This window comes from Asterias amurensis, chromosome 18 (genome assembly GCF_032118995.1).
Source record: "Asterias amurensis chromosome 18, ASM3211899v1".
Taxonomy (NCBI): domain Eukaryota; kingdom Metazoa; phylum Echinodermata; class Asteroidea; order Forcipulatida; family Asteriidae; genus Asterias; species Asterias amurensis.
Genome location: NC_092665.1, coordinates 3,091,958 through 3,115,299, shown reverse-complemented (window position 1 = coordinate 3,115,299; position 23,342 = coordinate 3,091,958). Strand labels below are relative to the sequence as shown.

Here is a 23,342-nt window from a genome sequence, read left to right as displayed (position 1 = left end):
CTTGATGTTTCGATCAGTTGTCTTCAGGACATAGCTTTCTCCTGAAGACCATCAGGGCCCAGTTTCATAAACCTGTATTAAGCAGAAATTCTGCTTAGCATATTTCTTGGCCAAGCACGAAATGAGTTGGGTACCAGTCACAGCAATGGTAACTGAATGGTATTTTGGCTGGTAACCTATTTTTGCTAAGTAAATATTTGTTTGTGCTAAGCAAGTTTTTGTGCTAACAGGCTTTATGAAATTTGGCCCTGAGAATATTGATCTAAATATGGAGTTGTAACACCATTAGTTTGTCTCAGAACCGCCACAGCTCATAATTTCATGTAGAAGATAATACCCCAAGCCTCGCTTATCCTCCATGCTAAGTTTCAAATCCTACTTGACTATCACCTAATTTCATGATGCTTTGTCACACATCCCTTCTAAGCATAGAAAAAAAGATGCTAAGCTCAAACTGCATACCAGTCAAACATACACTGCTTTCAAGTGATCTCTGCTAATCCATGCTCAGCAGGTAAAAGTAGTAAGCGATATTTGCATTTCGGTCCAACCAAACCAATTTATGCTATGTCACAAATCACTCTGCTATGCAAAGAAAAATTATGCTTAGCTCAAACACATACCAGTCAAATACACTGCTTTCAAACGGATCCTCGCTAATCCATGCTCAGCTAGTAAATCTTTTAAGCGATATTTGCATGTCAGTCAATTTAACTGAGACTTGTGTTTTCTTTGAAGGAGTTTTCTGGTTCGTCCGGGTCCAAGTCTAAATTCCACATCCTGACTGCAGGGATAGGTCATAGCCTTCAGCACTCTCAGCGTTCGTCTAGCGCCCTCTCTTCATTGGTGTCGCCCAACCTCGTGCAGCAGAAACCACGCTTTGTTGAGAGCCGTTATTGCCGTGAACTCATGGAATCCAAGTTTGATGAGGTACATGTATGAACCAGTCTTGTTGTCAAGTCCTCACTCCTTTCCTCACTTCCATTCCTCAGTGTCGGCAATTTACAGGGATGTGATTTCTCTGTTTTTTTTCTGGAAAGGCGTTTTTTTTAACTACCCCAACCTTGACAAAAAAGGAAAACTAATTATTATTATTATGCTATTTTTTAATTAAAATCAAAGTCATTAAAACCTAAAGATAAAACCAAATTGACTGCCCCAGACCGATCAGGGTTTTTAAAACCAATAATAGGCTTTGCACTTGAAAGCTTTCAACACTTGCAAACATTCACGCTCTGCGCACACAGTTCAATTTGTTTTTCAACAGCCCTGACTTTAACTTTAGGGCGGCGGTTTCAAATTCTGCTCTAGTAAATTCGTCTTTGTTCAACCCAAAACTATATTGAAATCTGCCCAATCGGTTTTCCCTGTAGTTTATTACTTGATGTTGTTTAATGAAATCATTTGATCTTGGATATTGGCAGGTTTGTCAGCAAGTCTTAAAGTACCGGAACAGTCGTAGTCCTCTGATTCAGCAGACTCTCCTGACCCTCATCCCACGTCTCGCTGCTTTTCAACCCACTCTATTTGTCAGCCAGTAAGTACCACCGATTTTTTTTCTTTCTGTATAAAACCCTTTTTTTTTTTGTACAAGCCAGTTGACATAAACTTACATTTATCCACATTTTTCAATCCTCAGTTACCTAGATGACTCTGTTCAGCATCTACTCAGCAGTTTAAGAAGGGTAAGGACTTTCACATCATTGTTTAACCCTCCTACTTTTGGTACCATTCTCCATCCAGAACTAACTGTGTACATCTGTGTAGATATTTAGGCTAGTATGTTTCAAAATATGAAGAATTGATATGATATTCCACACTGAAGTATACATATTGAACTGAAAAACATAAGCCAGGTGGACTATCCAGTAGTAAGTTTACTACCCGAACGCTCTAATCGCTCTTATTATTGATCCCTGATAAATTCATTGATGTGACCTCTGACCTTTGTTCCTAAATCTTAATTGATTAGGAGCGAGAACGAAGCAGTGCCTTCCAAGCTGTGGGTCTACTCTCGGTGGCCGTCAAGCATGAGATTATGCCTCATCTACCCAACATACTGGCCATCGTCAAGTCTGCCTTGCCGCATAAAGACTACCACAACAAGTACGTATGACCTCTGGATCTTTGATATGACCTTTGACCTTATTTGTAATGACCTTTTATGAGATCATGCCTCATCTCCCCCAGTCATACATGTGTTAAAATATTACCTACTGACTGTTATTGACCTTTTATTTTGATTGAGCAAATTTCAAGTGCATTCATACAAACAAACTAACAGTGGGGCATTTGAAAAACATGTTAACCCCCTTTGTGTTTTTAAATTCTGAACATTCAAACATCGGAACATTATTAGGTTGGCTCAGTTGTTTTTTTCAGAGCCTTTTTCACCTCTGTGGACCCAGTTTGAGTTCCACCTCAGACCGGAGCCTTGCATGTGGATTGGGTTTTCAGTCTCTACTTGATTGTGTGGGTTATCCCCATTAAGATTTTCCTCCCACATCTAAAACGTAACACCTCGTCTTGTTCTTATTCATCCTAGTTATAGTTATTGGCGCTTTTTGTGCTGTTGGATTTGATAAATTATTGTTTCATGAATTTAGGAAACATAAGACGAGTCCAGTAGACCCATCAGTCTTCACTTGTATTAGTATGCTGGCTAGAGCCGTCGGGAGCAACATCTACGCTGACGTCAAAGATATACTGGAACCTATGCTAGCTGTTGGTCTCAGGTAGGGAAATTGTAGTATTGTAAGAGCAAGACAGTTTGTCACTTTAATAAGGATAATGTAAATTGTACTTGAACATTTAAAGAAGCACTATGTCAAAGATATACTAAATAATAATAAATAATAATAATATCGAAGTCTTATACAGCGCACGTATCTACCAAACAAGGTACTCAAGGCGCTGAGTATATACAAACTTTCTGAAAGATGAATTTTGAGACCCAATTATTTAGTGTCTTGCTTAAGGACACAAGTGTCACGGCTGGGGATTTGAACCCACACTCTGCTACTTGAACCTATGCTAGCTGTTGGGCTTATTTCAGGGCATGACGTTTGTATTGTTGAAAGAAGAAGGTAGTTACTCACAATGTTTTATACTAGCAACAGCTCTCCATTGCTCTGTACAAAATAAGTTTTTATGCTAACAACAAATATTTTTTAGTAATTACCAACATTGTCCTGTGCCTTTAAGTAAGACAAAATAAATAAATGAATAAGTCAATACTTTTTTGTGTCTTTGATGCAGCCCTGCTTTGACCGCCTCCCTGCATGACCTGGCTCAGCAGATTCCTCATCTCAAGAAAGATATTCAAGATGGTCTGCTGAAGATGCTCTCCCTCGTCTTGATGAATAAACCACTCAAGCATCCGGGCACTCCAAAGGGCCTCATGTCACCAGGCGTTCTAGCTGGTAGGTTGTTCTTCACCCCACCCCATCCCCAACATCCTACCCCAACACCCCAACCCTGATAATAATAGTGGCTTCTTATACCGCGCTCGGGTCCGTCACGCAGTGACGCTCATTGCGCTCCAACATTATTACCCCTGGTCACTGGACCTTAAATCAATCCTTAAACCATCTCAGCTCCCTGGGGAGTATACAGCCTTGTGCAACAAATGCGCTACTCGGCTAAATGAATCACAAGAACCATCTCTGCCCTTACAGGTACCCATTTACCCCTGGGTGGAGAGAAGCAATTGTAGTGAAGTGTCTTGCTCAGAGACACAAGTGTCACGACTGGGATGAACCCACACTCTGCTGAACAGAATCACCAGAGCTTGAGTTCGGTGCTCTTATCCTCTCGGCCACGACACCCCACCTGATAATATAAGGCCCATGTCACACCATGCTTTTTACAGGCAATCAGTTCCAGGCAATCTCCAATAAGAAATGGCATACACATTCTAATGTTTACATAGTTTTCTTTGGTAAGACATTGTTTTGAAATTTACTTGTGTGCCACCGCAGTGGTCCTGCAGCGTGCCCTACAGTTGGTGGTCCCTGTAAAAGTTGTCTCAGGGGACAAGTCCACAGGGGTCTAACTTTACTGTGGTAATTTTTTTAGAAAAATTATGAACTATAAAGCGCATTGATACTCTGGAAGGTTTTTAAAAGTCACCTGGGCTCGATTCCACAACACTAAGATTCATCTCAAGATGAGTGGCCAGTATTAGCAACCAAAAGCAGTTGAATGGTTCAATTTGTTTTGTTGGCTCGCTGGCAAATATGAATAGTAGGATGAATATTAGAAAACTTTTCCTTGGCCCTCCAAGAAACCTTTTTTTGAATCTTTTTGTTTTAAGGCTCAAACCAAGGAGGTACAGACTTTGGAGACATCACCAGCACAGTCCTGGCTCTGCAGACCCTAGGAAGCTTTGATTTCGAGGGTCACTCCTTGACTCAGTTTGTCCGTCATTGCGCCGATCATTTTCTCTCTAGTGAGCATAAAGAGATACGGGCTAAGGCTGCTAGAACCTGTGCACAACTCCTGCAGCCTTCCATCAATGTAAGTAAGGAACTTAGGGCTTAGACTTTCATCTTTGGGAGGGCAAGGCCATTTTCATTTGAAACCAAAATGAACAACATATATATATTAAGTAGTTCTTTGCAGATCTTGTATTTGACAAAATGACCTTTCATTCATCATTGACACAGCGATGGTAATTGATAAATAAATAACATTGAGATAACTGCTACATCAGTGGTTTTCAAACTGTTCGTTCATTATGTGGACGAGGACAAATGTTTACCCAGGATTGTGGCCTTGCACTTTTGCAAACGGCACTTTCATTAGAAAATCTTAAAATCTATACAATTTATTTGAAGTGGGGCCAAGGCCAAGACCAGGGGCAACAAAGACCATGACCTCTGTGACCTTCATGTAGTTTCAGGCTTGGATTGTTGGAACTTTGTATTGTTTAACGTAGTCTGCACCTTACTTATGGAACAATCTCCCTCTACACATCAAACAAGCCACCACGATCTCAAGTTTCAAGACTCTTCTCAAAACACATCTATTTAAATTAGACTTTCTTTTGGAGGTGTTACATGTAGGCGCTATAGAAATGTGGTTGTTGTTACTATTATTATTATTATTTAAATTGCCCTCTATAAAAAATCTGCCGACACACCATGTTTTTCACAAGTTTGGTTAAGTACAATAAAGGAGTGAAGTCAAATGTGACATAATTCAAAAATTTGATTTATTCTTTTGTAGCTTCGTTCTAATCGCCCTCACCCAGTGAGTACTACCAATATACAGGTGGTTGCGGATGTACTCAGTAAACTACTCGTTGTTGCTATCACTGACTCAGGTACGTCGGTTTTCTGACTCGTAACATTAATCACAATTTAACATTTTTCAAGAGGTTGGCTCGGTGGTATATTTCCCTGCCTTTCACCACCTCTGTTGACCTCAGTTCGAATCCATGGTGAAAATTGTTCTCAAATTCTATTCCTGGTTTTAGTGCTAAATTAATGTTATGTTACAGGCAGTGGACACTATTGGTAAACACTCAAAATAATTATTAGCATAAAACCTCACTTGGTAACGAGTAATGGGGAGAGGTTGATAGTATAAAACATTGTGAGAAACGGCTCCCTCTGAAGTGCCACAGTTTTCGAGAGAGAAGTAATTTTTCACGAATTTGATTTCGAGACCTCAAGTTTAGAACTTGAGGTCTCGAAATCAACTATCTAAACGCACACAACTTCGTGTGACAAGGGTATTTTTTTCTTTCATTATTATCTCAGAAGTTCGATAACTGATTGAGCACAAATTTTCACAGGTTTGTTATTTTGAGATGCATATGTTGAGATACAACAACTGTGAAGGCTAGTCTTTGACAATTACCAATAGTGTCCAGTGTCTTTAAAACACCAAAGGACCAGTCATAATACACTATTTTCTATTTCATTTGAAATATTGACTAGTGATAAAGATAACAGAATAGTGAAATGACAAGCTAAACTGGTCCTGCTGGCTAATCACTAAAGAAGTGAAGAGCAAACACCGTGACGTGATGTTGGATGAATAAAAGTACTGTACTTTAACAAATGCAAAAAAAACTTATAAAGAAGTGAAAATCATATAGAAAAATAGATTTGTTAATAATTCCGCTGTTGAATTTACTCTTTAACAATTTCCTCTCTTTCTACAAAATCCTTTCAGATCCAGACATTCGTTACTGCGTCCTTGCATCACTCGATGATCGTTTCGATGGTCACCTTGCGCAAGCCGAGAACCTCGGCGCCCTCTTTGTTGCGCTTCATGATGAGATATTTGAGATCCGAGAGCTAGCCATGTGCACCATCGGTAGACTGAGTAATCTTAACCCAGCATTTGTTATGCCGTCTCTACGTAAGACATTAATTCAGGTATGTTTGTTTTTAATATTTTCCCCTTCTTGGGCGATACTATTTTTCAATGGTTGGTGTACATTTTTCTTCATATTAATGTTGCACAGGCTGCATACTCCCCACCAGGGAGCTGAGATGGTTTAAAGAATGAATTAAGGCCCAGTGACCAGAGGTAATAATATTGGAGGCGCTTTGAGATGCCCTACGGATGTGAAAAGCCGATATAAAAGCTGGTTATTATTATTAGTAGTATTCTTTTGTTATGAAACAAAAAGTTGTAACAAGTGTATTTACTCAAAAAATATTTAAAGTCTCTCATCCTGTCAATCAATCAAACATGTTTTTCTGACAAATAAAGTTCTGGGCCAAGTTTCATAGAGCTGCTTAATCTGTAAACTTTGCTTGATGACTTTCTGCTTAGCAGAAGTGAGCAGGATACCAGTCACAAGCTTAATACACAACGTACAAAGTGTTGCAATCTGAACAAATAGAATTTTAAACGAATATTTGTGTGACCATTTCCATTACGAAGCTTTTACACCGGAATCGTTTTCAAATTGTATTCCAGATATTAACAGAGTTGGAGCATAGCGGAGTAGGGCGTAACAAGGAGCAGAGTGCTAGGATGTTAGCTCATTTAGTCTCCAATGCACCACGGCTGATCAGACCCTACATGGAACCTATCCTCAAGGTAAAATAAACAAGAACAATGGTCTTAGTTCAAACAAAATGAAAACCCTATGTAAGTGTGGGCCTAATTTGCGCATCATGGTAGAGCGGTTAAGAGCACCGGACTTAAACTCTGTTGTTTTTTGATCAGCAGAGTGTTGGCTCGAGCCCCAGTCGTTGCACTCGTGTCCTTTAGCATAATAATTCACCATAATAGCTTTCCTGGGGTTTTCCTCCCACGTCTATAAGCTGAAACTCCATTGTCTTCTCATGAGGTTCTTGGCTAGTTACAGTGATTAAGTTCACTTTTCTGAGTAGGAGAGTTCTTGGCTTCACAGCCAGAATAAATAAATGAAAAGGAAACAAAGATTAATGAAATTTGTCAATCAGAAAGAGTTAAGTTAAGGAAAAAGTGTAGATTCGTGAATAGAACATGTAGAATGTACGAGCCGAAGGCGAGTACATTGTATTCACGAATCTATACTTTAGAGTATTCTCTGTAACGAGTCTACAGTTAAGTGTACATTCGTAAAAATAATCCACACTTTCAACAATAGAGTGACGTCACAGAAATAGTTTAATATCAAATATTTGGTAACTCATGTCTGTTTTTCTTGATCAGGCTCTGATTCCGAAACTGAAGGAGGCAGATCCAAACCCAAGTGTGGTTATAAACGTCCTGGCTGCAATCGGAGAACAGGCTCAGGTAAGAGCCCATATTACAAATGAGATAAATCTTATCAAAGTGCTTTTTCAAACTCAAAACAGTTCAGTAATTGGTAAACTGTATGAGGTATTTTTTCTTCTCATTTTGAATCTGCTCTTGTACACAAACTTCTGGTTGAGTAAATATCTTGAGCTACAATCTCTGTGCGGACTTGTTCAATCCTTGATATCCTATTTGATCTGGCAATTTCATTGGATGTATTGGCTCTGCATTTAAGAGCCCTTTGAAGTATGCCTGCCACTCTGATAGTAGATCTTTTGTGTTTTTTAACCAGGTGCGATCCCTATTGGCCTTGTTCTTTCCAGGGATTTTGTTAATAACTACCCATGCTCGGTTTACTTGGCCCGTCGTTGCTGCAGCGTTAAGAACAACAAGCTCCTCTTTAAGATATAGAACGCCCCCCACCCAACACCCACACCCTCGACAATCCTAAGGTTTAACTTTACCATGTAGATTTGATAGAAAAAGTACAAACCATAAAGTACCTTGATACCCTAGAAAGATTTATGTCACCAGGCATTCTAGCTGGTAGGTTGAGCTAAAATCTCTGTGTGGTGTTTTCAATCCCTGATATCCTATTTGATTTGCCAGGTGAGTGGTATCGAGATGAGAAAGTGGATGGATGAACTCTGCCCCATCATTCTAGACATGTTACAAGACTCTGCGTCACTCAGGAAGAGAGAGGTAAGAACATTAATCAGTTCATCTTCCTTGTACAAATACTCTCTTCAATCGATGGACTTCTCACAAGTTCTGTTAACAGGGCTCGAACTTAAAACTAGACTGCAGACCTGTGGCCAGTAAGTTTAGCATCGTTTAGTAAGTTTAGTATCAAAATTTGAGCCCTGTTAAACCCTTACTCCCATGGCTGATTTACTAGGATCCTTCCTATTTTGTTTGTTCAGCCATTCCCAATGATTTATTAAACCTTCTACCTAAATCTTTTTTTGTTAGGTTGCCTTGTGGACTCTGGGACAGCTCGTTGAAAGCACAGGGTCTGTCGTTCATCCCTATAAGAAATATTCCAACTTGTTAGACGTACTTCTGAACTTCTTGAAGACTGAGCAGTCTCCTAATATCCGCAGAGAGGTGAGTCTATTTTATTAGTTTATTATTTGATATTTGAGATAAATAGTCGCAGTCAATTGTCTATGTTCAACCCAATATTATTCTTATTATTCTTCAGACCATCCAAGTGCTGGGTCTCCTGTGGGTCTTAGACCCTTACAAACATAATCTGGAGGTCTCAGGTTCAGGTCCTGCTGTAGTCAATTGTTCTACATTGTGTATGCTCATCCAAACGTTATTTTCTTATTCTTCAGACCATCCGAGTGCTGGGTCTCCTGTGGGTCGTAGACCCATACAAACATAATCTGGAGGTCTCAGGTTCACGTCCTGCTGTAGTCAATTGTTCTACATTGTGTATGCTCATCCAAACGTTATTTTCTTATTCTTCAGACCATCCGAGTGCTGGGTCTTCTAGGCGCCTTGGACCCTTACAAACATAAAGTCAATCAAGGCTTCGTAGACAGCCACGGTGAGGGAGGTGCAGCGCTGAGTATCTCAGAGGTCAAGATTGGAACCGAAGGTAAGTCGCCCTCAGGCCTCGAAATAGCCCACGACACCCCCAGCCGTACAGCCCACAGCAGTTGATGTGGTGCCCTGTGCTTTTGCTGTGGTGCCCACTGCAAGGTTCAAATAAAAACTTACTATTTCTTCAAAGAAGTACCCTTAACAAAGGAAAACTGCTGTGCCCCTTCAAGAGTGAAGTTCAAGGCGTGCACCCACAAATAAGATTGGAAACTTTGCATGTGAAGTTAAAAGGAGCACAAGTTTGTTGGTGATGACACAGGTTGATGTTTTGGGCGACTTGCATTAAAAGAAAAAAACAAAACAAAAACGTAAACCTCTTGCGTATGACCTCATCAACTGAAACAGTCCCCTCACTGGGTTCAAAGGAAGACTTATCATATTTGAGAATTTTGTTTATGGTGTGCACACAAGTGCAGGTTAACATTATTTTACTTCACGATGGTGGCCTACGCCAAGCATTTCTATCCCATCGGTCTACTTCGGGAGTGATTTTATTAGATGCAAAGTGCTAGTCAGTCCTATGAGGGTATCCGTTATTGGAGTGTGAGCATCAGAACAAAATGGTTGGATCTGCTGCCACCAACATGTACCAGCTAAAAATTTGACGTCTTTGGTTTTTATGATAGGGGAGTACACAGCGAGTGAGATGCTAGTTAACATGGGCAGCGCCACTCTGGAGGAGTTTTATCCGGCTGTTGCCATAGCAACACTGATGCGCATCATGCGAGACTCCTCATTGGCCAATCACCACACTGGAGTTGTCCAGGGGATTACGTTCATCTTCAAGAGCCTTGGAGTGAAATGCGTGCAGTTCCTTCCACAGATTATGCCGACGTACCTGAATGTTATTCGCACTAGCGATGCAGGAATAAGAGAGGTAAGCCCATCAATCAATCAATTAACCAGTCTGTCCGACCGAAGTGACCCACCTGATTGACCTGATCGATTTTGACAAATCTGATTGACCAACCGGCCGACTGACCTGGCTGACCAGCCTGACCAACCTGAATGACCTAACCAACCTCACTGACCTCATCGGTCGACTGTCTAACCTGACTGATTGACCCACCGACCTGACCGGCCAACAGACCAGACCAACCTGACCAAAAGTCAGTGGTTTGAATCCCATTCGATTGATGTGCCCGTGGATTTTTTCTTAGGACTCAGGGGTAAAGTACTGAGTATATGTCAGTGTATGGTTAAAATACTAAAAATAGCCCCTATAACATTCTTTTTATTTTATCCAGTTTTTGTTCCAGCAGCTAGGCATCATGATCTCGATCGTCAAACAGCATATCAGGAACTATCTGGATGATATCTTTGATCTTATTAGAGTAAGTATGATCTATTTCACTCCTGCTTTCATGACCGTAAGAATTTCATGCTGATTTTGTGGTCATAGTCTGTCTGCTTGTGAGAGTGTGTGAATCAGGAAAAATCTCCTCTTTTGTTTCTTGATTTATTTGTAGATTCTGGTTTTGATGTTGAATGTCTCAATTTTTTTGATTTTGGGGGTTTGTTTGTTGTTGTTTTTTTGTTTTTTTTCTTGATATCTAGTCCTCTTTGTTTCTTGTTTTCTAGATTTCTTGATTTTCTGTTTTTTATTTTCTTTATTTCCTCAAATCTTGATTTCTTGATTTCTTGATTTCTTGATTTCTTGATTTCTCGATTTCTTGATTTCTTGATTTCTTGATTTCTTGATTTCTTGATTTCTTGATTTCTTGATTTCTTGATTTCTTGATTTCATAAAAACATATTTTCTTGATTTCTTACTTTCTTGATATCTTGTTACCTTTATTTCTTCTTCTGTTATTAAAGAAGACTGTTGTCTATTTTGTTACAATTTCCAGGATTTCTGGACAGTAAACAGTCCCCTGCAGAACACTGTGATTCAGTTAGTGGAGCAGACAGTGGTGGCCCTCGGGGGTGAATTTAAGCTTTACCTCCCACGGATTGTTCCTCAAATGCTGCGTGTCTTCATGCATGATAACAGCCAGGGGCGGATGGTCACAACAAAGGTAAAACAAATTATTATTGATAAAATTAATACATATGTGTACATTAAAATGCGCATAATTTTTTTTTTAATTCACTGTTCGTTTTTATGTCTAATCTCGTTTTGGGGTTTTTGTAGTGCCTTTTTGGAAATTGTGTATACCTGCTCCCTAGTGTAAAATGTGTCTGTTTAACTTTAATGGTTTTTGTATATATGCATCCGCAATTCGGCTTTTTGGCCGCCATTTTTGCATTTTTAATAAACCAATAATAATCATATAAACTATACTCCCTACATGCTGAGAGAGGGCTAGATATGAAATTCTTCAGGATTTTTTACTGATAGAAGGATTTTCTCAAAATCTCAGTTATTTTCATCTTAAATGTTTTTGTCTTTTAGCCCCTTATCGAGAGTTGCTTTAGCCTTGTTTTGGGGGAACTTGCATAAAGAAAGGAAACAATTTAAGTTAAACGAACTATGTTCGACACAAGTACTGGGACCCGAACCCACTCATTGACGTCACCCGGGCCTCAATTTCATTGTTATGTGTACAACTTCTGCGAAGGGGAAAAATGTTAAGCAACACTTTCTGATTAAGTAACTCTATGAAATCGGGCCAAGAACTTGAGACCAATGCACTAAACCAGTTCAGACTCATCACTCCACTTCCAGTTTTCAATAATTGTTTTTAAAAGATTTCTTTTCATTGTTTGAAATGTTCTTGTTGTTTTAGCTTCTGAAAGCTATGCAGAAGTTTGGTGCCAACTTAGACGACTATCTTCATCTACTTTTGCCACCGGTGGTGAAACTGTTTGACTCAAACGACATCCCCATGCCAGTGAAGAGGTAAGCATAGAGTTAACTCTTACAGTATTTTAATTGTAAATACATTTAATTCACACTTTTGATTTGAATAAAGACTTCTTTTTCAACAGACTGATTTATAAACAGATCTTGTGTATTTTGACTGGCACTTATTTCCACATAAAGTTCCCATAAAAAAGCTGTATCTCATAATTTTTACACCAAATAAATTTGATGTTGGAACGACCACTTTAAAGGAATTGAAATTGTTGATCAATTAAACAGAGTGTATAAATATGGGAAGGAATTAAAAAAAAAAAGTTTTCAAAGTTGATCAGTTCTTTTTAAAATTTATTATGCCAATCAATAAAATAACTTTTTCTGTTTTGTTTGTTGTTTCAGAACCGCTCTTGAGACCATCGACCTCCTCTGCGGAACCCTCGACTTCACCGATTTCGCTTCCCGCATCATCCACCCCTTGGTTCGCTCCTTAGACACCACCCCCGAGTTGCGTATCATCGCCATGGATACCCTTGCCTCCCTCGTCCTCCAACTGGGCAAGAAATACCAGATCTTCGTCCCGATGGTTAACAAGGTGTTGGTGAAACATCGAATCAGCCATCAGAAGTATGAAACGCTGGTGCTGAAAATTATCAAGGTAAGTCAGCAAATGTTATTGGCATGTCGTGGATTTGACGTGACGACACCCTGCATAGTGACTACCGGCCTGATGAAAAGTACAATTTAGGAAATCTGAATGTTGGGAACTTAATTTTTCAATTGAATGGTTCACCTTTTTCAGGGAAACTCAATCGCCGAGGATGAGATTTTGTTGATGCGTACAAAGGCCAAGAAAGCAACCCAGAAGGACGATGGAAACGCTGGGATGGAACCTGTCAGTCTCAAGAAACTACACGTCAAGACAAATAATCTGACCAAGGTAAGAAAGAAACTTCTCTGCAGAACTTGAAAGATGAGAGCTGCTGTAGCAAAAACCAAAACTCCTCTTTAAGAACTCACTCCGTGGTAGTGAAGTTAATAACTAGAAGTCCCCTTGATCCACTTAGCCCAAGTAGTAAGTCTTGGCCGATTTCCTACCTTCCTCCTATGTTGTAGTTTAAAAGCAGGATAGTTCATTTCAGAACTGAAAAGTCTCCCGAAAATCTACTCCGCGGTGGTAGTGAAGTCTCCTGAATTGCGAAGCTCCTTTTCATCAATGGGTGTGTTTACATTGAATTACTTGAGCAGTTAATCTACCTAAGGTAGTCAGCAGCCCTTTATTTGTGCATGATCCAATTAAGTCCACTGATTGTTAAAGGAATTACATAAAGATAACAGGTGTGAGTTGGTTAAGACGAAAATGATGTGTTATTCTAGCCTTTCCTTTAATGGAGCTTTCCAGTAATGATAGTTTTTTATCATTCTCTGAAAAAGATAATTTGATCATTCTAAGAAAAATACTCATAAAAACCACGTTTTTATTCAGTGACTCATCATCCGCTTTTTGTTTGGACAGGCCTGGGCAGTTACTCGCCGAGTGTCTCGTGATGACTGGGTTGAGTGGTTGAGGAGATTGAGTGTTGAGTTACTCAAGGAGTCACCATCTCATGCTCTAAGATCCTGCTGGGCTCTCGCTCAAGCCTACAACACCCTGGCAAGGTATGACCCTTGAGCCATGACCCCTGATACTAACCATACATGTAAATCGTTTTCTTTGAGCTGTAAGAATTTTTTTTCATGAAAGTGGCAACAAACTGCACACTCTTAGCATGAGGCCAGGCATACCACAGACTCCAAACATTTAGGCATTGGGTTATCATACAGTGGAGAATTTTGATGGATTTGGTACTATACCGCCAAAACACGCTCTTTATGCGCTTAGTATTAGAGACTAGGGCCCAATCTCATAAAGCCTGTAAGCACAAAAAATTTGCTTAGCATAAAAAAGTGTTGACTTTGGGTGAAGAAATGGGTTATCAGCCGAATTTATGTTAGGTTTACATTGTTGGGACTAATGCCCTACTCAATTTTTGCTTAGCAATGAAATTCATCAAGCAGCTCATGTTTCAAATCCTACAATCAAGCTTTGTTTATTTTGAAGGGATTTGTATATATTTATTTTGAAGGGATTTGTTCAATGCTGCGTTTGTTTCTTGTTGGTCGGAGCTGACGGAGACGGATCAAGATGGACTCATTCAGAGTTTGCAGAAGGCTTTGACGTCTCAAGATATCCCAGAGATTGTTCAGATTCTGCTGAATCTTGCTGAATTCATGGAACATTCCGACAAGGTAAGGTTAGCGTATTGTCATTGAGCAGTCAAGCACATCTGACTCAAGCTCTGGTGTTTCTGACCATCAGAGTGTGGGTTTGAGTCCTGGTCCCAATTTCATTCTGCTTGGCAAACTTCTTAGCTTAGCAAGAAATGACTAGGGTACCAGTCGCAGCAATGATATCTGTATGGTATTCTGGCTGGTAACTCTTTTTTGCTAAGCAAGGTTTTGTATGCTAAGCAAGTTTTTGTCCTTAGAGGTTTTATGAAAAGGGGCCCTGGTCTTGACACTTGTGCACTTAAGCAAGATACCTTACCTTAACTTTCTAGGGTTTTCTTCCACCATGCAAAATTGAAACTTCCTTGTCTGCTTGCTCTATGCAATCCTCAGAAAGCACCATCAGTTTTTTCAATTGCCCCTTGCCATGTGTAAACACTCCATACTTGTTTATATCATACGTTTAAACATGACCACAAGGTCTGCTTTAGACCAATAAGAATGGATAAGCTATACCAGCTATTTATGAATAACATTGTTACTAATTTTACTTTTATTGATTAAACCTCTGCCAGGGTCCGCTACCTCTGAATACAATTCTGTTGGGGGAATGTGCTTCAAAATGCAGAGCGTACGCTAAGGCACTCCACTACAAGGAAGAGGAGTTCAACCGCGGACCAAACACTGAAATACTAGAAGCTCTTATCAGGTGAGGACCAAGTTAAACATGACTGCGGTATTTTGCTGGTTGACTCACAGACATTTGAAAATTTACACAAGTGTATAGGAGTGAGTTTAACGGAGGACCAAATACTGAAATACTAGAAGCTCTCATCAGGTGATATTTCATATTTTGTCATGATTGACGCGCGGACATTTGAAAATTTACACAAGTGTATAGGAGTGAGTTTAACCGAGGACCAAGTACTGAAGTGCTAGAAGCTCTCATCAGGTGAGGATTAAATTAAAACAGGGCTGCAGTATTTTGCTGGTTTGGTTATTTTGATGGAAATTACTTGTTCCAGCTTTGGGCCAGATTTCACAGAGAAAACAGAGTGGCTGAATCTTGAATGTTTTGTAGGCCCTCAATTTGTCATTCTATACTAGACAGATTTAAGAGTCAAATAAAAGGGGTACAGTGTAAAAACGTTTTCCAATTCGTTGGCTGTTGACTTGAAACTTCAACTTGAACTTTTCCTGACTTGGCTTCACTTTGTTTTGAGATGCTTAGTCTTAGTGACGTAAATATCTTTCTGTTTTGTTTGTGGTAATCTTCAGCATCAACAACAAACTGCATCAGCCGGAAGCGGCCTATGGTGTCTTACAGTATGCTATGAAGAACTACATCAACAGAGCTGAGCTGGTAAGTATGTTGCCTTTTCAAAGTTCCACTCTTTCAGATTGGCTAGCTCCTCACCACTTATCAGAATCCAACTACATTTTGCTTAAATCTGTTGGACAGAGGACTGCACCAGTAAATTATTTACATATTAGTTTAGCTGATTGTGAACTTCTGATTTTGACTTTCAGCAAATCCAAGAGACGTGGTACGAGAAACTGCACGATTGGGACAACGCCCTCGCTGCGTATGAGAAGAAGCAGAAGGAAGATCCAGAAGACTTTGATCTGACCATTGGAAGGATGCGCTGCATGGAAGCTCTTGGAGACTGGTAAGGTTTCATTTAAGATTTGTCATGCGGTGTCATGGCCGAGCAGTTTAAGGTATCGAATTCAAATTCAAGTTCAGAGTGTGGGTTCGAATCCCAGTCATAACACGTGTGCCCTTAAACAAAATGCTTTAGTATAACTGCTTCTCTTCGCCCAGGGTTATAAATGGGTACCTGTAAGGGTAGAGGTTGATATTGTGTATGAAAAAGCCTTCCAAGCGCCACGGCAGTTCAGGGCTGTATACACCCCAGGGAGCTGAGAAATATTATTTGCCCAATGACCAGTAGATCGGCGCGACGGGATCGGCACGACAGACCCTTGCTGTCTCTGCGGTCGATTGATTGATTGAATGACACAGGCACTAATCTAAAGCGCATTACATTAGTGTTAAATGAGCTACATGTATATAAGAACTAGTTATTATTAGTAATAATTATGTTGTATCTTTTTGATTGTCTAGGCGGCAGCTCCATGATCTTGCCTGTGAGAGGTGGCCGATGGTTTCTGATGACGGCCGGCAGCAGATGGCCCGGATGGCCGCCGCAGCAGCATGGGGGCTAGGCAATTGGGACAGCATGGAGGAATATTCCTGCTTGATCCCTCGGGAGTCGTACGACGGGGCGTTCTACCGTGCCGTCTTGGCCGTGCACCAGGATCACTTCGGACAAGCTCAACAGGTTCGTAAAAGTCTTGATTTTTTTTCTTGAAGGGGTACAGCAATTTTCTTCTGGTAAGGGGCACTTCGATGAAGAAAGTTTATATTTGTTCTAAAAACCTTGCAAAGGGCACCACAGCCAAAGCACGGGGCACTACAACATTTTCTGTGGGTACCGTAGGTTGTCTCAAGGCCTGCCACATACTGAGCAACACAGACTGCATTCTCCAAGCTGGGCTATGATGGCTTTCAGAATAGACCGATCCATTAGGCTCCGTCCACGGCGCATGTGTGAGCAAGAATACCTGAGCCTCTCCAATGCTATTCTGCACAACTCTGCCGCGCACGCCAAACATACGGACAGGCATGTCGGACCCTATTTGTCGGACCTTTGGTTGCGCCATGGGTTGTGATTGGTCAATGCGCAATTGGGCGGAACTTAATGATTCGGTCTGTTTGAACAAACAACTTTCGAAAGTATGGGGGTACACCATTAACATCATAAACACATTCTTTATTGTATTTTTGTATTAGTGCATTGACAAGGCTCGCGATATTCTTGACACGGAGTTGACAGCCATGGCTGGTGAGAGTTACGATCGAGCCTACGGAGCGATGGTCTCGGCTCAGATGTTGTCAGAACTGGAAGAGATTATTCGATACAAGCTGGTCTCGGAGAGACGAGATATTATCAAGCAGATGTGGTGGGATCGACTACAGGTTTGTGAAAAATTGTAAAAGAATGTAAGAACAGCCTCTGGCCACTGGACTAGCTTGGTGGTCTAGTGTTCAAACATCTGCTTTAGCATTGCCAATGTCTTTGGTTCAAATCCCATCCGAGTGACCTGCCTGTGGATTTTTTTTTTCACAGAACTTGGGAATGTTCTGAGTTTACAGTGTTTGATACACTTCAGTGTCAGGGTAAAAACAAAAGATACTATTCATGGTATTCTAAGGTCGTGCTGAAGACGATAAACCAAAATGAACTGAAATCATGTACTCTTTTCGAAAGAAAAAGTGTTGTAAATTTTGTACCTTTTTCGTGAAGACTTTCATGTGATTTTTTTATGACAGGGATGCCAGCGTAACGTTGAGGATTGGCAGAGGATTATCCAAGTGAGATCTCTGGTCATTAATCCTCAAGATGATCTCCGCACATGGCTCAAGTATGCCAGCCTCTGCCGCAAGACTGGACGAATGGTATGTATAGTCTGATGTATAGTCTTTTAACCCCTTAACGTCGGTATTATCAGGCCTCAATGCCCAGCTTACACGCATGACTGCATAGCAGCCTTTGTTTCCCCACAGCTGTACCGGCCACAGACTGCATTTCACGACTTACCACATACTCAGTCCACAGCATTCCGGAAAAGCCTTCCGCCTTCAAGGGGTTAATGCACAACTATGTGCTATGCATTATATCGCATGTGGCACCCGGTGGGGCTTTATCAAATTTCTTTCATGATTGGTCACCCTCTTGAGGCGTAGCCGGACCCGGTCTTCACTGCGTGGTAATGGCCTTGGTTGGTGGCTGGCGCTGTTAACGGACCTCGTCGTTAACCACCATAGCTGTGTAGAAAAGTAACAGTGCTGACACAGCCTTAAGCCAAAACCCAAGTTTTCCGTAAAGTTGGCATCTATTGAAATCTATCTGTAGAAATAATTGTAACAGTCTCTTTGGAAGCTTACAGTATCAGAACCATTGTTTTCCCCTGCTCAAGTCCAATTTTAAAACCTCCACTTGTAAAGATTCAATTCGCTTACACCATTTTGTGCTTTCTTTTTTACACAGCAACTTTCCCACAAGACTCTGGTGATGTTGCTCGGGGTAGACCCTAAGAGTGTTCCAGACACGCCCTTTGAGACTCTAACGACGGTCAAACACCCTCGCGTTGTCTTTGCGTACCTCAAACACATGTGGAAGGAGGATAAACAGGTAGGAATGTTGGCGGAATTAGAAAACAATTTCTAGAATTATTACCACTTGAGCAATTCGCAAGACTCTCCACAAAAATTTGATGATGCAATTCTTCAACAGGCATTACAAAGTACTCAATATTTTTATGACAGACATTATGAAACCAATTTTTATTCCACCTTGTAAGAGTTTACAAGTTGCAGTTAGTAGCTTGGTTCCAGAGCCTGTCGATCTTGCTGGGTGGACCCAGTTGCTTGATCCAAGATGTTTCTGGATGGCCTCTACAGGGCCCAATTTCATAGAGCTGCTAAGCACAATAATTTGCTTAGCATGAAATTTCATCCTTGATAAAAACAAGGAAGAAATTTCATGCTAAGCAAATTTTTGTGCTTAGCAGTTCTATGAATTTGGGCCCAGGTCTTGACCATCTAACAGCCAGAGGAATTCTGCCTTTGCCTATGTTGTCCTTATCAATCACAGTTCCATTATCGATCCGTTATCCTTGATTTCTCTTGATTACAGTCCCAGGCGTTTGAGCATTTGCATCACTTTGTCCATTCGACACTGACCCAACACATGCAAGGTGTGCTAGGCTCCTCAGACGAAGCTGAACGTCGAGAGCTACAAACACTCATGGCAAGGTAGGGCACATTTTTCTTCCTAAACTTGGGTGTTATCCCTGGCTACACAACAGTTTTTTGGGTTATTTTATTTTAGATGATCTTCTCCTTCAGGGGAACTCAGTAAAGCTCCCTCAAGGGGATATAAACACCATGCTGGCAACAGCCAATCTCTCTCATACAAACAATGTTTTAACATTTATGATTATGAATTGCACTTATTGGGAAACCATTTGAACAAGTCATGCAGTCCAAGCACTGGACCACTGGCAACCCCCGAACAAAGCTATTGACTAATAGGGAGACCACCAACATACAGTAGGGGCTGGATAGCTCAGTTGGTAGAGCGCTGGCATGTTATCCATGGTAAATGTTTCTTTTTTTTCAACCCCAAATATTTTATTTGTAGGAGTTGGAACCATACAGCGTTCACCAGGGCCAAATTTCATAGAGCTGCTTAAGCACAACACTAATGCTAAATAAGGTTACCAACCAAACTACTATGTCACATATACAATTTGTGAATGGTACTCTGCTCATTTCTGCTTACCCGACTATTGATTCAAAAAAGTTACCTACTTAAGCAGCTCTATGAAATTGGGCCCGGATTCTGTTTTTGTTGGACAAATGTTCACTGGTACTCTGCCCCCTCTATCAATGTAGGTGTTATTTGAAGCTTGGTGAATGGCAACAGAGTCTGGAGGAAACCAGTCAACACACCATTGAAGACAGTCTGGTGTACTTCAGTAAAGCCACTGAGCATGATCGGGATTGGTATAAGGTAGGGGGACACTTTTTACCATTTCATTTCATTTGTCTTTCTGGTTTAATTGTGAACCAAATTTCTTTAGTCTTTGACTTTTATTTGCTGATGTAATTTTTTAAATAAACAAAAATTTAATTGAACTGAACTGAATTGAATTGAATTGGATGGAAGCCAAGGACTCTCGGAAAAGCGATCTTAGCCACTGTACTAGACTAGAACCCCATGGAGAGAATTCTGTTTTAGATGCACGAGGAAAACCCCAGAGAATTATTCTGTGGAAAACAGAAGGGACTGAAAACCAAATCCACATGATGCTCAACAACATTAAAATCGGAGTCCTAGATGTGGAAGTCGAGGAAAAATACCACTACACTGACCTGACAGCCCAAATAAATGTAATGGATCAGACCTATCTATCGCTGCGTCACAGCCAAAGTTTTTGCCTACCGAGGTTGGAAATCTATGGAAAGCCATAAATGTGAAGCAAAATCAAATGGGCACAGTTTGTATCATTGTCAAGCACAGTTCTGTTGTGCTTAGCTACTTTTGAGGGCGTAAGCAGCTCAATAAAATTGGGCCCAGATTAGAAGTTGAAGATATTTCTTGTTTTCAAACGTTTCTTTTTTCTCAAACCAGGCGTGGCATTCTTGGGCGTTTATGAACTACGAGGCCACCTTGTACTACAAGAATCAACCCAGCTCGGCATTCCAAGTCGTTCCTGCACAGCCATCCTCCAGCACCCCTAAGAGCAAGACGGATGAGGAGGAGGAAGAGGAAGGGGAGGGGCCTACTGAGGAGAAGAAGGGGGAGGACTTGTCCGAAACGTCAGATGAACTGAGATCGGAAATAACCCCGCATCAACAACCAACAACAACTCAGATGGTAAGCGAGTATGCTGAAAGATTTTTTTCTTTTGAAGGTGCCAAAAATCCACCCACACTTAGCATTGTGGTGTGTCACGGCCTAGGGGTTAAGAGCACTGGAATCAAGTGTGGGTTTGATTCTGGTCGTGACACTTGTGTCCTTTAGCAAGACATTTAACCATGATTGCTTCATCAAGTTGGGGAGGTAGTGCTTTCTGCTTAACCAGCCAGGCTTTTTATTGATGCTACCCAAGCCTGCATCCGTACGGACTGTATTAAAGGGGGTAACCCTGTTTCAGCCACAGTAGTAGGTGGAAATGGCCCCTGGAAAAATAGTTGATGTGTAGCCCACACCTTGAAGTGGCCTTCAGGCCTTGTGAGATTGTTCATGTGAATGTTAAGGCTCAGCAACAAAAATCAAATTACTCCGTCGATTGTTGAAATTTTGAAATTATTTTGGGATCATGTTTTACATTTTCATACTGAGAAACAAAGTTGATTTATGGTCAAACAGGGCCACTATTACAATCTTATTGTTGCTTGTTGTTCTTGTAGAGTCACATTGAGAAGTACGCAGTGCCGGCTGTCCAAGGATTCTTCCGTTCTATATCCCTGTCGAGAGGGAATTCCCTACAAGACACGCTTCGTCTCTTGACGCTATGGTTCGATTACGGACAATGTAGTGACGTCTACGACGCTCTTGTTGAAGGGATCAAGTCTATACAGATCGACACTTGGCTCCAGGTAAGTGGAACTTTCCAAATATCCTAATATTTGACCCACTAATAAAATATAGGATTCAAACTGCCTCTACATGTAGCTACCTGGCAATCTCAGTAGTTTAGTTGGTAAGACACTGCTGTAGAGCGGCAAAGGTCATGGGTTCGAACCCCACCCGAGTAATCATGTGATTTAGTCACAGAAGCGGCACTGAGTATACAGTGCTTACACACATTGCTTTGATGGTAAAACCAAAATGAATATTCCTAATTTAGTTCAGCAGAATTTGGTCACCAGCCAAAGTGACATGTTATGTATGTTCGTTGTTGATGGTTCCCTGCTTGTCTTTACTGATTGGTTCTGGGATAGTGAGATCGTATTACTCCACAGTGAATGATTTTTTTTGGTGAAGTTAGAGACTTACGGGGTACAGGTTCCATGGAAAACAATCAGATCGACAAACTTTGGAAAATTATCAGTTTCCTTCCATCTGCCACCACTTACACTGGCATATATAGAAGTATACCGTTTAAAGGATGTCTGCTGCCACCTAGCGTATTGGAGTCCACTATTTATAATGTCTGCTGCCATCTAGTGTTTGGTGTCACCCTATTTGTTTTCTTTCCATGTACCCTTTTCTATACCAAAATTTACTGTTGGACATGTTGGAAATATTTGTAGTGGTTTTTGGAAATGGGCTATGTAATATTTGAAAGTTCATAGAGTATATAAGAAAGAGAATGGTAAATTTCTTTGTCAACGTACTGGGAAAAGTTGGTATGACCTTCAAATGGTTTATAATTCTTAGTATTTGAAAAAAAAATTATATAAAAATCATTGATATCTTTTTGTGTTCCTGCTGCGGTCTTGCAAAGAATTACCCGTAAAGGATCCCAAAGAAGTTCTTTCAACCTAGTTGATTAGTGAGAGATTCACTATACAAATAATGTTTTAATCTTTCTTCAGAGCTGTATAATTTAGTCGCCATTCATTACCCCCGCCCCCCCCCCCCCCCCCCCCCCCCACCTGTCAAAACTTTGTGACAAGTCAAAACAAATGTGTGAAGGATTGTGTGTTGATGGTTGAATTTTAGTTTAGAAAAAAACTTCTAAAACCGGAAAAGATTAGAGTGTATTCAAACGTGAAGTACTTAAAATGTCTTGAAATCCTTCAGGGGTGTTGGTTTTAAGTCTTGGTCTAATTCTGTGTCCTTGTGCAAGACACTTTGACTGTAATTGCTTCTCTCCATGGTTTAAAGGAACATGTTGCCTTGGATCGGACGAGTTGGTCTATAAAAAGCATTTGAAACCGTTTGTTATGAAATGCATATAATGGTTAGAAAGATGTTTTAAAAGTAGAATATAATGATCCACACAAGTATCACTCAAAATTGCACGGTTTTCCTTTTACGTCGCGAACTAACGCGGTCGGCCATTTATGGGAGTCAACCATTTGACTCCCATTAATGGCCGACCGTGTTAGTCGACGAGGTAAAACGAAAACCACGCAATTTCGAGGCATATTTGTGTAGATCATTGTATTCTACTTTTACAACATCTTTCTAACCATATCAATTTTATAACAAACGGTTACGGAACGCTTTTCAAAGACCAACTCGACCGATCCAAGGCAACGTGTTCCTTTAAGGATGAAATAAATGGCCCAGTGACCAGGGTAATAATGTTCGAGCGTCATTACTTGGTT

The 23,342-nt window shown here is 40.6% G+C and overlaps 1 protein-coding gene across 5 annotated transcripts in view; it reads left to right on the top strand.

Moving 5' to 3' along the window:
• Window positions 1-23,342, top strand: part of LOC139950614 (serine/threonine-protein kinase mTOR-like) — a 103,511-nt gene that overhangs the window by 12,633 nt on the left and 67,536 nt on the right. For all 5 annotated transcript variants that reach the window (XM_071949381.1, XM_071949378.1, XM_071949380.1 and 2 more), the window contains 33 exons: window positions 739-930; window positions 1,425-1,537; window positions 1,640-1,685; window positions 1,973-2,106; window positions 2,607-2,735; window positions 3,259-3,422; window positions 4,316-4,518; window positions 5,230-5,326; window positions 6,184-6,389; window positions 6,940-7,062; window positions 7,663-7,746; window positions 8,359-8,451; window positions 8,722-8,856; window positions 9,226-9,355; window positions 9,987-10,237; window positions 10,608-10,694; window positions 11,211-11,378; window positions 12,090-12,202; window positions 12,563-12,818; window positions 12,963-13,100; window positions 13,677-13,819; window positions 14,287-14,449; window positions 15,004-15,137; window positions 15,707-15,791; window positions 15,959-16,098; window positions 16,557-16,773; window positions 17,286-17,471; window positions 17,826-17,951; window positions 18,544-18,687; window positions 19,192-19,310; window positions 19,953-20,070; window positions 20,692-20,937; window positions 21,474-21,662. In XM_071949381.1, coding sequence (XP_071805482.1) covers window positions 739-930; window positions 1,425-1,537; window positions 1,640-1,685; window positions 1,973-2,106; window positions 2,607-2,735; window positions 3,259-3,422; window positions 4,316-4,518; window positions 5,230-5,326; window positions 6,184-6,389; window positions 6,940-7,062; window positions 7,663-7,746; window positions 8,359-8,451; window positions 8,722-8,856; window positions 9,226-9,355; window positions 9,987-10,237; window positions 10,608-10,694; window positions 11,211-11,378; window positions 12,090-12,202; window positions 12,563-12,818; window positions 12,963-13,100; window positions 13,677-13,819; window positions 14,287-14,449; window positions 15,004-15,137; window positions 15,707-15,791; window positions 15,959-16,098; window positions 16,557-16,773; window positions 17,286-17,471; window positions 17,826-17,951; window positions 18,544-18,687; window positions 19,192-19,310; window positions 19,953-20,070; window positions 20,692-20,937; window positions 21,474-21,662 — 4,872 coding nt within the window. The remainder of the gene's footprint in view (window positions 1-738; window positions 931-1,424; window positions 1,538-1,639; window positions 1,686-1,972; window positions 2,107-2,606; window positions 2,736-3,258; window positions 3,423-4,315; window positions 4,519-5,229; window positions 5,327-6,183; window positions 6,390-6,939; window positions 7,063-7,662; window positions 7,747-8,358; window positions 8,452-8,721; window positions 8,857-9,225; window positions 9,356-9,986; window positions 10,238-10,607; window positions 10,695-11,210; window positions 11,379-12,089; window positions 12,203-12,562; window positions 12,819-12,962; window positions 13,101-13,676; window positions 13,820-14,286; window positions 14,450-15,003; window positions 15,138-15,706; window positions 15,792-15,958; window positions 16,099-16,556; window positions 16,774-17,285; window positions 17,472-17,825; window positions 17,952-18,543; window positions 18,688-19,191; window positions 19,311-19,952; window positions 20,071-20,691; window positions 20,938-21,473; window positions 21,663-23,342) is intronic.